At 34.5% G+C, this 14,994-nt stretch overlaps 1 protein-coding gene across 9 annotated transcripts in view; it reads left to right on the top strand.

Moving 5' to 3' along the window:
• The window catches only part of RALGPS2 (Ral GEF with PH domain and SH3 binding motif 2), a 158,438-nt gene that overhangs the window by 123,481 nt on the left and 19,963 nt on the right, over positions 1-14,994 (top strand). For 8 of the 9 annotated variants that reach the window (XM_038542383.1, XM_038542381.1, XM_038542386.1 and 5 more), the window contains 6 exons: positions 825-892; positions 3,128-3,263; positions 4,066-4,217; positions 7,853-7,907; positions 10,546-10,623; positions 12,211-12,316. In XM_038542383.1, the coding sequence (XP_038398311.1) occupies positions 825-892; positions 3,128-3,263; positions 4,066-4,217; positions 7,853-7,907; positions 10,546-10,623; positions 12,211-12,316 (595 nt within the window). The remainder of the gene's footprint in view (positions 1-824; positions 893-3,127; positions 3,264-4,065; positions 4,218-7,852; positions 7,908-10,545; positions 10,624-12,210; positions 12,317-14,994) is intronic. The other variant, XM_038542387.1, reaches the window with a different exon arrangement.

Below are 14,994 nucleotides of genomic sequence, written 5' to 3'. Positions count from 1 at the left end.
AACCTATAATAAGATTTATCATGATGAGTATCACATGTAGTGTGCAATTTCATTTAAAAACTCCAATTGGTAGAATGCTTTTTAAAAAAATTTATATTTAGACTAATAGTAATAATAGACTTTGTGGACCATACCAAAGTTCTACACCTGCTTTATTATCCTATTTCCTGAAATAGTTTCCACTGATAGGAGTCATAATCTCTTTTTGCTGTGGAACTCAAAACTGGATATATTATCCTAAATGGAACTTAAATACCAGCTAATAAACTTTGACTTAGGACAGGGATTTACCAGGAATTTTGCAAACAACCTTTTTAATATTGAAGATCTTTCTTTTAAGAAGTTGAATTGGTTATTTTTTGGGATGTTTTAAAAATTTTTAGTATTGCAGAAGCCATTAGTCCATCCAGTACAGATTCTAGAAGTAATTTGTGTAACACATTTAGTAATATACATGAAAATTCCTGAATTCAAGTGTCCGGTACCGATATAACCTCAAATTAAATCGCTTTTTAAAAGTCACAAATCCAATATCTTTAAATGTGTTGAACCATTTGGCATCATTGGGGTAGTTTGGGGAGATTTTTCTGTTTCTAAATATGGACTTTAATGTTTTTTCCTCTCTCTAATATTTCCTAGAATAACCATAAGATGTGCTTTGTATAAAAGAGATAAGAGCTTTACTGTTGAAGATTGCTCTTGAAGACAAATACACAGCTGAGATTATTTTATTAAAATGCTTAATTTTTTGGTGAGGAAATACATAATTTTAATATTGTCAAATATTAATCATTTTATGTGTTTTGTTTCTTTTTAAAATTCAGGCTTTCGTTAAAGATAGAACCAGGGACAAGCACACCACGATCTGCTGCTTCAAGAGAAGATTTAGTAGGTTAGTGTGTAGTTTTTTTTGATTACCAAATAATAAATCAGATAACCTAAATAGGACAGAATATGATTCAAAATAAATAAATAAATACTTAGCACTTTTTATTATGCATGCAAGAATTTATTTTTGGTATTAAACTAGATCACTTATTTGCTTGGGTTTTTTTGTTTTTTAATTAAAAAGTTATTTGGAGTTTGTAGTAACATACAAACAAGCCAACTAATCAAGGCAAATAGATACAGCAAACCAAAAAAAAAGTAAGTGCTTATGAATAACTGTTCTTTTTTATTAAGAATATACTGTCCTAGTTAATGAAGGTTGATTACATTAAAATTTCCTGTGGTCTCAGTGGAAAATTTTACTAATTTGAATAATTATGGAAGTCAGTTTTAGTAACTTAACTCTTTGGAAATTTCACTCTAATACTGGGCCAAGGACTGAATTTTTTCTTTTTTTTTTTTTTTTTTGGCGGTGTCATCTTTTTTTTTTTTAATTATTTTTATTGGAGTTCAGTTTGCCAACATTTAGCATAATACCCAGTGCTCATCCCAAGTGCCCCCCTCAGTGACCATCACCCAGTCATCCCAACCCCCCGCCCACCTCCCCTTCCACTACCCCTTGTTCATTTCCCAGAGTTAGGTGTCTCTCATGTTTTGTCACCCTCACTGGTATTTTCACTCATTTTCTCTCCTTTCTCTTTATTCCCTTTCACTAATTTTTATATTCCCCAAATGAATAAGACCATATAATGTTTCAAGGACTGAAAATATTTAAAAAATAGTCATAGTCCCGTAATAGACCTGTCACATTATAATGGGGTAATAAATGTATACCACACATAATTAAAAATATAAAATTGGAGAGAATTGTTCATTACTTAAGAGATTATTAATAAGTACCTTTTTAAAAATTTCAAATGCAGACTTGGGCATCAAGCTTCATAATATTGCATATCCTGTAGGTAGATGCCCATCCAATAAGATGTGGAAGAAGCAAGGGGACAAGCCATGACCATATCTTGCAGGAGAGGATTATAAGCAGAGAAAAACATGGCAGTCTAAATCTCTTAACTTTGCTTTTGTTTGCATTGTTAAAGTGATCTTCTGCAAATCTGTGTACTCTTCAAGTTCTGGTTTTTTAATTCCCATAAGTCGGAACAGTGTCAACGTAGATTGAAATTCCAACTTCAATGCTTGACCTGCCATACACATCCTTCCTCTAAGAGGTTGAAACTAAGAGAAGTGTGTAAACTTAAATGAGCACTGAAGGGGGATTTAGAGACCTGAGTGATTAGTCCGGGCTTTATCTGTGATATGATATCCTGAGCCCATCTCTTCTAATTCTGCTTCCTCTATAAAAAAGGCAAATACTGGGGATCCCTGGGTGGCTCAGCGGTTTAGCGCCTGCCTTTGGCCCAGGGCGCGACCCTGGAGTCCGGGGATCGAGTCCCACGTCGGGCTCCCGGCATGGAGCCTGCTTCTCCATCCTCCTGTGTCTCTGCCTCTCTCTCTCTCTTTCTCTCTCTATCATAAATAAATAAATAAATCTTAAAAAAAAAAAAAGAAAAAGGCAAATACTAATACTGCCTCTTAATGCTATAAGATAGAAATTAACAGGGATCCCTGGGTGGCGCAGCGGTTTGGCGCCTGCCTTTGGCCCAGGGCGCGATCCTGGAGACTCGGGATCGAATCCCACATCGGGCTCCCGGTGCATGGAGCCTGCTTCTCCCTCTGCCTGTGTCTCTGCGCCTCTCTCTCTCTCTGTGACTATCATAAATAAATAAAAATTAAAAAAAAAAAAAGATAGAAATTAACAGCTGCTTTTGGGCACCCCCGGTGGCGCAGCGGTTTAGCGCTGCCTGCAGACCGGGGTCTGATCATGGAGACTGGGGATCGAGTCCCGCGTCAGGCTCCCTGCATGCAGCCCACTTCTCCTTCTGCCTGTGTCTCTGCCTCTCAGTCTCTCTCTCTCTCTGAATAAATAAATTTAAAAAAATACTTAAAAAAATAAAAGCATGTAAAATTAAAAAAAAGAAATTAACAGCTTTTGTGTGTAAGACTCAGAAAATATTTTAATGTTCAGTCAATTAAATAGAATTAAAATATTGTCATCTTAAAATTTAAAATGTTTTGTATTTTTTATCAAAGGATTAAAAAGACAGCAGTCTTTTGAAACCATTTGAAAATTTCTCTCTCTCTCTCTCTCTCTCTCTCACACTTTTTTGCATTTAACCTCTAGGTCCTGAAGTAGGAGCATCTCCACAAAGTGGAAGAAAAAGTGTGGCAGCTGAAGGAGCCTTGTTGCCACAGACACCGCCATCCCCCCGGAACCTGATTCCACATGGACACAGGAAGTGCCATAGCTTGGGTTATAAGTCAGCATCTTTCATTTTGTCTTTCAAATTTTTAAGTTTTTATAGCTGGATTTATTTTCTATATATTTTATTGGTTAAACAGAAAATAGTGTCCTTGCGTAGTTTTATTTGTATAGCAATTGTTTTCTCCTGATTCAGTAAAATATCTTGTTTGCCTAAAAGCATTTAGTTCTTCCTTTACCTTAATTTGGAAATAAGTTTCTCCCAACAGTGCCTTTATATTTGGGGGAGATGTATTAACTATACAGAGTATCATCATAAAATCAGGAAAGCTATATGCTATTTTCCTTTTAAATTACAGCCTTTATTTCAAAACAGTCATTGTTTGTCTTAATCAAAATAAGTCACCATAAATTAAGGTCTATAAAAATTACTCCTTTTATTCCTAAATATAAAGAAAAGGAAACTGATTTTTTGTTTAACATCATTACCTTTGCAAGATTGTTAACTCAAAATGGGGCCCATAGTTCACTTTTGCTATGATTTTTGTGAAAATTTAATAGCTGCTTTCCAAAAGTGAATGTGAAAACAATTTTTTCATGGACCTACAACTCAAGATGAAATTAAGATACCTATTACATAAGATATGGCCTGGCCTGGTTTCCTAAAATATTTTCCCTAAACTTAATTTGTGGCCTTCATGGTAAAATCTGTTTCTTTATTACTGTGAGAGTTCAGAAGTCCATTCAGGATAGAAGCTAAATCTTCTGTCTTGAATCTTTATGAATATATTTTATATCTTGAATTACCTGAATTATACCAACATTAATAAAAGATATTAAACCTATTTCTCTTTTTCCAGCTTCATTCATAAAATGAACACAGCAGAGTTTAAGAGTGCAACATTCCCAAATGCAGGGCCAAGGCATCTGTTAGATGATAGCGTCATGGAGCCCCATGCACCATCTCGAGGCCAAGCTGAAAGTTCTACTCTTTCTAGTGGAATATCAATAGGTGAGAAATACTTCTCTGAGAGGATTCCAGTTTATGTAAACTGGAATTTTTAATAAAACTCCGCTGGAAAAAAAGTCATTAACCCAAATACATAGATAAAACTTGATAAAAGCAAAGTAGCAGTTAGATACAGGATCATCTTACTTGTAGCTACTGAAGTTAATAAATTATGGTGTTTTAAAAACTGCTTGATGGTTTTGACTCCAGCAGGGGATACATTTAAGGAATGGAGGAAAAAGGAGATGGGCTGGATGAACTGATTACCTCATGCAGTCTTTAGGAATGAGGAAGGGGGAAGAATTGGTATACTCCCAGTTTTTTGGATTCACCAGCTATTTAGATGATGGTACTATTACCATGATAGAGAAGACCAGAAGAGCAATCATTTATAAATGATAAGGTATTTGTGAAGGATGACTGGGTTTGAGGAATTAGGAATCCTATTTTGGACATGTTCAGTCCACATGGAGTTATCAGATGGGTAACTGAATATATTACTCTTGAGCTCAAAGGGTTCTGTAGGTCTGTAGATATTAAATATAGGAGTTAGCATATTTATAGTATTTCAAGCCATGGGATTGGTTGAGGTCACCAAGGGAGAGAGTGTAAATAAATAAGAGAAGACATAGTAACATTTAGAGGTCTGATTAAATTATTTTTATTTTTATTTTTTTAAGATTTATTTATTTTAGAGAGAGCACAAGCAGGAGAGACAGAGGGAGAAGGAGAGAGAATCTCAAGCACTCTGCCTGAGCCCAGGTGTCTCTAGTATTTTTTTTTTTTTTAAGATGAGCCATTGAAGGAAATATGAAGGAGTGATCAGTGAAATAGGAATAAGAATCAGGATGTGGTATCACAAAAGCCCAGGAGAGGAAGTATCTCCAGGAAGAGGGAAGTATATAGTGTATCACTGTCAAATGCAAGAAATAGAAAAGATGAGAATGGGAATTGATCAGTGCATTTGGCAAGATAGCAGTCATTGGTGACCTTGGTAAGAGTTGCTTCATAGAATAGTGGAAGTGGAGCCATTGGAGTAGATTGGAGAATGAGAGGCCAGGAAATAGAGATGAAGGGGACCAGAAAAAAATCATAGTGAAAAATGATGTGAGGTTGTTAAGAAAAATTTGTTTTTACTTCCTAAACTACTTTATTTTCTGAATCTTTTAGATAGCATTATTTCTCTTGATTGTTAGAAAAATCTTTCAATACTTTTTTTTATTTTTAAAAAGGAAGAAAGGAAGAAAATCCCTTCCTCTCTGATTAAGTGCCCAGTTGCTCAAGGGCTAAGCCTATTTATTGTTAATAGGATCATCTCAATATTGATGAAGAGTCAATAGAAAGAAATCCGAGGAGTTCATTTTCTTAAACATAATGACCTCCTTAACCCTTTAGAATTCCAAGCCCTCTAAACAAAACTGATTTAGAGTTTTCCAGCACCATTCAACAGTTTTTTAATTCCAAAGTTCCCCTTTTGATAAATGCAAACAATTAAATGATGATAAAATTCACAAAATAGAAGACAAGTTGGGCACCTCAAATACCTCATTAATACTTCATTAATGCTATAAGCTATCTGTATGCAAATATCAACCTCAACCTAAAAGATAATAGTAATTTTGCAAAAGAGAAAGAAAGAACTTTTTTCCCATTAAAAATTTATCATACTATGGAATCTGGCATGTAACTTAAACCAAAAAATAATAATTTTTAAAGTTACAGTTCTCAAGTAATATTTGACATTTCCCCATCATTTTATGGTGATAATTCTTTAGTTTTTCTGTGGCTTTAACTTTCCATTGATGTTTCTTTGATTTTCACAAGATAATTACTTCATTCAGTTACAATTAGTGTCCTAGTTTGGAGGCCTTTATTTTAGAACAGGAGGAAACTATTTTAGGGATGCCTGGCTGACTCAGTTGGTAAAGTATGCAACTCTTGATCTGGGGGTTGTGAGTTTGAGCCCCATGTTGGATGTAGAATTTACTTAAAAAAAAAAAAAACTTTAAAAAGAGAAAAGGAAGAGACTATTTTAATCTTTGCCTTTGTATTTTTTTTTATTCTAAGGTTAAGTGGGTAAACAATATAGATTTTTACAATCTTGTTTTTAAATTAGAACATTAGCCATAACTACTACCTTGCACAGTTTTTGTTTTAAAGCTATATATTCTGGAAAGAAAGTAAATCTATAACCATAAATGATAGATGTTTCACACATGCACACAGTTTTTAATCACAAAAGGGTTTTTTCCTTAGCCATAACTTTAACATACAATATTAATCTATACCATAGAGATTTTGAGAAGATAATACAGAGAAATTAACCAGTGCTTGGGACAGTGGCCTCTAACATCTTCTAATGTGGTACAGACATCTTAGATAACCTAAGTGGTCTTAGCTAAGAGAAGTATATTCTCTCTTGAGTTTCATCCTTCTAGAAAAACTTATATTTTCTACAAGTAAGTCATACTAATTATTAAATTTTGTGTTTACCACAAAATGCTACAAATCAAAAGATAGCAAGACCCTACCACCACTACCAGAATACTTCCAGTTTCTCATCTAAACCACAGAACCAGAAAATTTCTTCAGTTACTATTATTCAGTTCTTCCAAGGATAGTGTATATAGCTAGTGCCACCCTAAATATGTAGACAAGGTATTAATCCATCACATATAATGCATACTTTTTTTGGAATTGGAGTTTGTGTCTCATACGGATACTGGTATGAAAGTCTGATAGTTCAACTTGATACATAAGTGACATATTAATTATCAGTTTTATTGAGAGCCAGAATTATCCTTAAAATAGCTTTTTTTTTTCCTAAAGATTTTATTTTTATTTATTCATGAGAGACACAGAGAGAAAGAGGCAGAGACATAGGCAGAAGGAGAAGCAGGCTCCAGGCAGGGAGCCCGATGCAGGATCCCGGGACTCCAGGATCACGCCCTGGGCCAAAGGCAGGCGCTAAACCACTGAGCCACCGAGTGTCCCTAAGATAGCTTTTAAATCCCTGTAATCTCTTTTGGACTCTCGAAATTTATTCCCCTTGGTTTTTCTTTAGCTAACTTAAAATTTTATATTTTAACTTTGATTTTGGCCAAAGAGAAAGTTTTTAGATTGTTACAGTACGATTTTTTTTTTAATGTAGAGATTCCATCCTCTTCTACCTTGCCTCTGAAGGCAAAAATTAAATTTCATTAAGCTTTTTATCCTTAGGGTAATAATGAGTTTTAAAAGGAATACAAAGGGAAAGAAGTATAGCATGAACCTCTAAGAATTTCACAATTATTTTGGTCTTAAATTTTGAGAAAATTTTGAAATATTGAAAAATTTTGCAACTATGTACATTGTCTGATGGTAGAAAATAGTTTATTAACATAACAAATCTAAGCTATAAGTACCCCTACAAAAATGTTTTATGCTGTTTTGTTATTTTAAGTAGTCTTGTCAACCAGATTCCAACATATTGCAAAATGAGCCTAGCAGCATTAATACTAGAATGAAGAATTAATATGTGGATGCTCACTCACAAATAATATGACTGTCATTTTATAAGTACAATTAATTTATTTTTTAAATATGAAATTTAAACTGTAATTCTGATGTTTAAAAAATAGAATAACTTTTGATTTTAGGTAGCAGTGATGGTTCTGAACTAAGTGAAGAGACCTCATGGCCTGCTTTTGAAAGGTAAGAAGAATTGTCCATTTGAACTGCTTCAAGCTTAGTTTGTCTTTCTTAAAAGATATGATCATACACATTTTAACAGATATTATTTGTCACATATCTGTAAGGGACTATTTATAAGCTTCTAACTGGTGGCAGAAATTAGAAGTTAATATTTAAGTCTTAGCTAATAAACATGTTTATTTGGTGACTTGACACATGTATTTGAATTTTAGTACCTTTAAAATTATAATTTTAAAACAGCAATAATCACTCATAGTCAATTTACCTACTTATGTGTTTAAAGTGAAATTATTTCCTTAAATTCTGATTCATTTAAGTAATTTTAAGGCATTTGGTAAAATGTTCTAATTTTCATTCTCTGCTATCTTGTCAAGGGCAAAATGACTTAGTAAATTCTAAATTATACTATAAGTAAAGCAGTTTGATGTTTGAATTTAAATTGTCACTAACAGAGCACACAGATTTTATAATGAAATACTGTAAATCATGCTCCCTTCTCCTTTCTTTATTACTGTAAGCTTTAAAAGTTGTCATGTGTCAACAGCAAATATCATGCTATCTTGATCTTCCAATGTAAGATCTCCTTAAAAATGTAGCCAAACAGTGAAAATAATTTATTTACTAAACATCTATTTGGACTTTTTGTCTTTGACCATTTCAGTTCTTCCATTTTCATATTTACAGGATGCTTGACTCTTGCGAAAATAATTGCTATTTTTTGTATATAAACTGAGCAACCTAAGTTTCTAAGCAGCAGAGTGTCATTTAGATTCAATTTTGAGTGCTATATTAAAATTGATAAAGTCGAAAATAATTAACCTAACTCTGTATCAGCGACTTTTTAGTAGAAAACAATTTTATTAACTATATGTAAACTATATTGGAATTGGTTAATTTCATGCGGTTTAATTGGAAAGTTATATTCTTGTTCTTGATGAAACTTCATGAAGGAGGGGATCCCTGGGTGGCGCAGCGGTTTGGCGCCTGCCTTTGGCCCAGGGCGCGATCCTGGAGACCCGGGATCGAATCCCACATCGGGCTCCCAGTGCATGGAGCCTGCTTCTCCCTCTGCCTGTGTCTCTGCCTCTCTCTCTCTCTCTCTGTGTGACTATCATAAATAAATAAAAATTAAAAAAAAAAAAAAAAAGAAACTTCATGAAGGTTTCTCTCCATTATGTGATTAAAAATTTATTTATAAACAAAGCATTTCATATTAGTCTTGAGCTTTTCTACTCTACTTGTCAGTGTTCCCAAGTCGTCTTTGTTTTGGGGGGCCCTTAACAACTTGTTTTTGCATATTATTTCTCTTCCAACCTTTACATTCAGTCTCTTTATTAGGGTTTGCCTAAAATGAGAAAAACACAAGAGTTGGCTCTGGCGTGCTGTCTGTACAAGTGATTTTAGTTCTTTCCCTCCAGGAAGAACATTATATGTTGATTATGGAGTGTATTGTAATCTTTAGATTAAAAAAAAAATTGATGAAAAAAATTGTTTCTCAGTTTGCATGAGTTATAAGTGAGTAACCAGGATGGTATCATGTTCAGTAATCTGTCCTCATCCCAGCAGGTTACTTGTGAAGACAGTATTTAACGGTGTTACCTTCACATCTCAAAACAATATATTTCTTTTACGACATATGTTTTGCTTTACAGACATTTGCAGCTAAAAAAAAATCTGTACTTGTGCCAAGTTTAAATCTGTGGGTCTTGGAACATTTTGAGAGCAAATTAATACTTCCCAGCAAGATTCAGACATGTAATAATAAAAAGTAAATAAAGAACTAGGATTTTTAAAATACTGCTTATAGAAAGTGAATTTGAAAATAGTTCTCTGAATGTTAAACATCACTCTCTGTCCTTATTTCCTACAGAGACATCAAATATGTTGCTGCTTAAGTTGCTAAAATAATGCTTTTTGCTTTAAATAACATTTATCAACAGTGCTGCTTTGGCTTTTCCCAGACAAAGAAGTGTTGGTGTATCTTTGTGTGTGTTTATTTCCTTTGTTAAGTAATTACATGCCATTTTGGATAAATATTAACTCAAAGTATGTCTATCCTTTATTGGCTTTATCATTTATTTCATTTGATGTGGAAATAAAATAATACCTTTATTACTCAGCTTATCTCTTTTATTAATTTTCTTGGATTTAACATAAAGAATAGAGAGGAAGATATAGGTGTTTAGGCCACATTAATTTTAAGTTTACAGCCCACATTGCTTTTAGGTGTCTTCATAGGGACATATAATAAAAATGAGTTATTTATATAAACCCAGATATCATTTTTAAACTGGAATCCAAGAACTGGAATAGAAACAAAAGGATTTTTGAAGTATTTTCCAGGTTTTGATAGTACTGGTTATAAATAACTCAAATTATTTTAGCAGATTTGTGAAAGCAAACATATATAAAATGTATAGTATATACTAACACCTGTATTTTCAGTCAGTAGTCAAAGAAAACATCTTTTTTTAAATCTATACTGCATGCTTAAAAAAAAGAGGAGCAACCACAAACTATCCTTTTGTAGGATTTAAAAGTTATATTACAGGAAGAAATTATTATATTGTTCTAGGTATTGATGATTGTGTGAATAAAAGCATATGTAATATATACGATTTATAATGGAATCCAACAGGAACAGATTATACCATTCTCTCGGCCCGGTGACACGAGTGGCACGAAATGGCTATCGAAGCCACATGAAGGCCAGCAGGTACAATCCCCCTGCATTCAGGGGTCACAGAACTCCCCTCTGGTGTTGGTGATTGGCTAAATGGGTGTGATCTCACAGTATCTCTGTTCTTTCTCAACTAAATGGTTTAAAAACTAAAAAAAAAAAAAAAATACCTAGGAAAGTTTTCTTTCCAAGATTTAATCTGGAGATAAATTTTATCTTCTCTTTCTGATTCACTGAGCTGATTGCAAAACAGTTCCAACTTGGTGGCCTTATAACTGCACGGATCTCTCTAATGCTGCTAGTTTTTGGATAAGCAGTACAAAATTCTACGTACTAGTCAAAGGCTACTGTCACAGTATTTACTTTGCTAGTAAGTCTCCATTCAGTTCATCTTTGTTAAGAATTTTTCAGATAAACTGCAGGTCCTGAACTTAGACAAGTCTATTTTATAAATAATATTTGTACTTTTAAACTCATTTTTATTCAGTGGTTTATGTAATTAAACCAGGTCTCTTTCTGTACCATATTAGCTGTGGAAGAAAATGAGAATGTTAGATTGACGTGGGGCTGGGGGCTACTTGGTAATGGGAATCAGCCACTTCGTAATACAACAAATACAATAGCCAACTTCGGAAGTAAACTTTTTATCAATTTGGTGTCTAATCTCTGTGTAAACCTCCCTGAGTATAAATAGAACTAGCATGAAATTTCTAGTGGTCTCTAGGTTTTTAAGTCACTTTGAAGACACCTAAATAATCATAAAGGGATAAACTGGCAAACTCCAATTTTCTTCCCTGTTGTATTCTGCAGATCATGTCAGATCCCCAGAGAATGACAGATTTTTTATTAGTGTGTATGTTTTAATTGACTCATGGAAGTTATTGTTGTTTTAAATATAGGACCTTAAGTCAGCTGGGGAAGATATTTAAATGTTTGGTTATTTTGTGGTGGTTTTCTTAAGGTATGTGAAAAAGAAATCGTCAGTTTTAGAGTTATTCCTTCCTTGGAGATCTGTTAGGCTATAATCAAACACACATTGACAGCATTTAAATATCATTAGAATATATTGCAGTATGCTATTTTTTTAATATGTTGTTATTGCCTATATTACTTCTCTTACCTATTTTAGAGTTAAATTAAGCATGGGTTTTCTTTTTCTTTTTTGAGCATCTGCTCTTTCTGTTTTGAGTTTTATATGCTTAAATACTTTTAACAAAAAGAATCCTCATCCTTCTTGCCAGGACTTAAAGTTTCTAATGGGAAAAAATGTTTACAGCAGTAATGCAAATGTGGCACATTAAGAAGAAGAAAAAGTCTTAAATCCTTAATTTAATCTTCACTAAAGTGAATTACTCTATTCTTTCTAAATTATACATGTTCAGATATGTAATAAAGTGTGTGTTTTGTAACCATCTGCTGACTTTAATAACTTCCTGATTAAACTTCCGTGACAGCTTATAAATTTCAGATCAGTAAGCCTTTATAATTGTTAGGGTCATCTAATTCTAATACAGTAACAAAGTTTTAAAATTAAGAGTAATTACATTTCATATAAGTACCTACTTTGTAACTACTATACACAAAAGGGTCTTACATGTTCTTTTCTTTATTCCATTACTCTAGTTCTGCAGAATCAGAAGATTTGGCAGTACATTTATATCCAGGAGCTGTTACTATTCAAGGTGTTCTCAGGAGAAAAACTTTGCTAAAAGAAGGCAAAAAGCCTACAGTAAGATCTTATTGTATTTTATTTTTACACAGCTCTAAAAAATATATGCAAACTTATAGGACCCTAAAAAATATGAAAACAATTGAAATAAAGCCAGATACATAGTATACTTGAAATAATTTAGAATACACATTTGCCTCACCATGTTTCTTAATTTAGACTTCAGTTAAATCAGACATTAGGGTGTGTATATCAGGGTGCTCCTGTACTTCTTTCTGTCCCTTAATATAGTTCATACACGAAGGCATTTCTCAGAGAACCTTGAAAGTATATGCTGCTATGAAGTATTTGAGGAATAAATTTAGGAAAAATAAAGAAGAGAGTTACAACCCTAGAAAGTAGAATTCAGCCAATTTTGTTTTGTCAGTCCTAAGTTGTTTATTTGAATCTCTGTAATGCGCTTTTATTTCCATTCATGAAATAAAACCCAGATATTCAGTGTCCTCCAAACCATTGTTATAGTTTTTAAAAATGATAAAAGTTAAGCAGCAGAAAGCCTTTTGTGTGTAACATAGAAGTTTCTTCTTTCCCAGCAGCAGCGAAGCAGTTTGCTAAAAAAAGAAGACGTTTTTCTTTTCTGAAATAATAGTATAATTTATCTAGTTTGGAATAAAAACTTCAACGTGTATCCAAACAACACTTTTGAAGATATGAGGGCTTCTTAAAATGTAAAAATGGTCTACATGTAAGCATCCAGTTTTGCTGCTTACGTTACAGTAAACCTCAGGCGCATACAGCCAAAAAGCTACACTAGGCCAGCTAGTAAAAACTAGGAGTAGCGTGTCAGTTGAGGCATTACCACACTTTGTGCACCAGATGCTGGAAATAGAGCAGCAAACAAGATGAGGCAAAGTGCCCGCCTTGTGCAGATGACATTCCAGTGAAATACATAGAAAGTAAGCCCTTGAAATAAGGAAATGAAATGGTGAGTGAGAAGGTGAGGAGAGGTGCACAGTGAGGCATCTGAGCTGCCATCTGAATGAAGCGGGTAAGCTAACCATGTGAGGCTTTCGAGTTCAGGAGGTTAGGAGGCCCGTGGAGCTGAGGCACAGAGGTGGAGGAGGCCAAGTCAGAGAGTACGGTTAGGGTTGCTTGATGATGTGTTAGATGCGATGTCTGACAGAGAGTGGAAGTGAAGGCGGTATCTGGGTTGGGGGCTAAGCTAGATGAATGTTGGGGACATTTACTGAAATAGGGAAAGGTTTTTTTTAAGAGAGGCTGGTAAGTCTTGGCTAAGTTCACTTTAATGACCTTTTTAGGCATATAAGTGGAAATGTTGATTTAGCTCTAAAAAGTAGAGTTCACAAGTTCAGCAGAGAGGTGGTGGCCAGATGTAGAGATTTGGGTGCCGTTAGCATACAGATAGTATTTGAAGTATGGGAGCAGGTGAGACAGATTATCTGTGGAAGACAGTTTAGTGGGGAAGAAAAGAGGACCAGGAAGAGAACTCTGTGGCTTATAAAGGTCTGCAAGATTTTCAAAAAAAATAAAAATTAAAAAAAATAATAATAAAGGTCTGCAAGAAGAAGCCTAGAGGACGACAAAGGACGTATTAGCAGAGAAGTGTACCAGTTAAAGTATTTCAGGGAGGAGATAGCAGCCAGCCATGTTGAATATTGTTAGGAGGTTGACTGAATATTGTTAGGATGTTGACCAGGGTAACAGAGGCTTTGGTAAAAATGTCAGCAATCAGTGTGACCTTGACAGCAGCAGCCAAACTGATAATAACCTGAGGAGAAAATGGGCAATACAGAAGTAGAGTCAGGAAGCAGAGACACCTCACAAGAGGTTATGCTGTAGACAGGAGCAGAGAAATCTGGTGCTATCTGAAGGGGCAGGGGAAGGGGCAGTGGAGGGATTTTTCAAAGACGAGAGTGCTCTGAAGCCTCATTTGTGTGCTGATAGTAGAGGGAGAGAAATCAAGATGCAGTGGAGAGAGGAGTAAATTATTTCAAAAGCAGATTTCTTGAGGAAATGATAGTAGAAATCTAGGGCATGGAAGGAGAGTGGGGTTTCTCCTTTGGTAGAAGCAGCATTAACTCTTCTGTTGGAGCAGAAAGAAAGGCTAAGTATATATGGATCTATGATCGGGTAGTGAGATGGAATTGGTTTGGAAAGATGAGTTAGTCCTCGGCAGATTTCACCTATTTTTTTCTGGGCAACGCTACTTTAAGGAGACGGAGTACTATGATTCGTAAGAGAAAGAATGAAGAGGTTATCTTCAGAGAGAAAGAGTGTAGTGACTTCATTTCATAAAAATGAAGTACTGTTGTTTTCTATTTGAGGTTGCCGGTTATAATTTTATCAGTTGGCACAATTGTGTGATATCTCCAGCCATGTTCAGCTGTTACAATGTGTCAAGTAATCAGATGGTTAGATTTAAATAGGGCTAGATTTATATCAGGAGAGAGGGACAGTGAGATTCAAGTATTTGGAAGGAAACGGAGATATAGTGCTGGACCATGTGGTATTGGCTAAATACGAAGAAGGGAGAGGGAGGAGGATACAGGATGGGGAGGCAATGGCAATGCTAGATGTTAAGAACTGGTAGGATTTTTTTGATGAAACCAATAGTTATCTGAATGAAAGTAGTAGTAGAATATAGTCAATGGAAGTGATAAGAATATGGGAGATAAAGATTTCAGAAGTGATTCAGCTCTAAGATCAGGCTAAGGTGG

This window comes from Canis lupus, chromosome 7 (genome assembly GCF_011100685.1).
Source record: "Canis lupus familiaris isolate Mischka breed German Shepherd chromosome 7, alternate assembly UU_Cfam_GSD_1.0, whole genome shotgun sequence".
Taxonomy (NCBI): Eukaryota; Metazoa; Chordata; class Mammalia; order Carnivora; family Canidae; genus Canis; species Canis lupus.
Note: the sequence above shows the minus strand (reverse complement) of the source record. Positions and strands in the feature narration are given on the sequence as shown.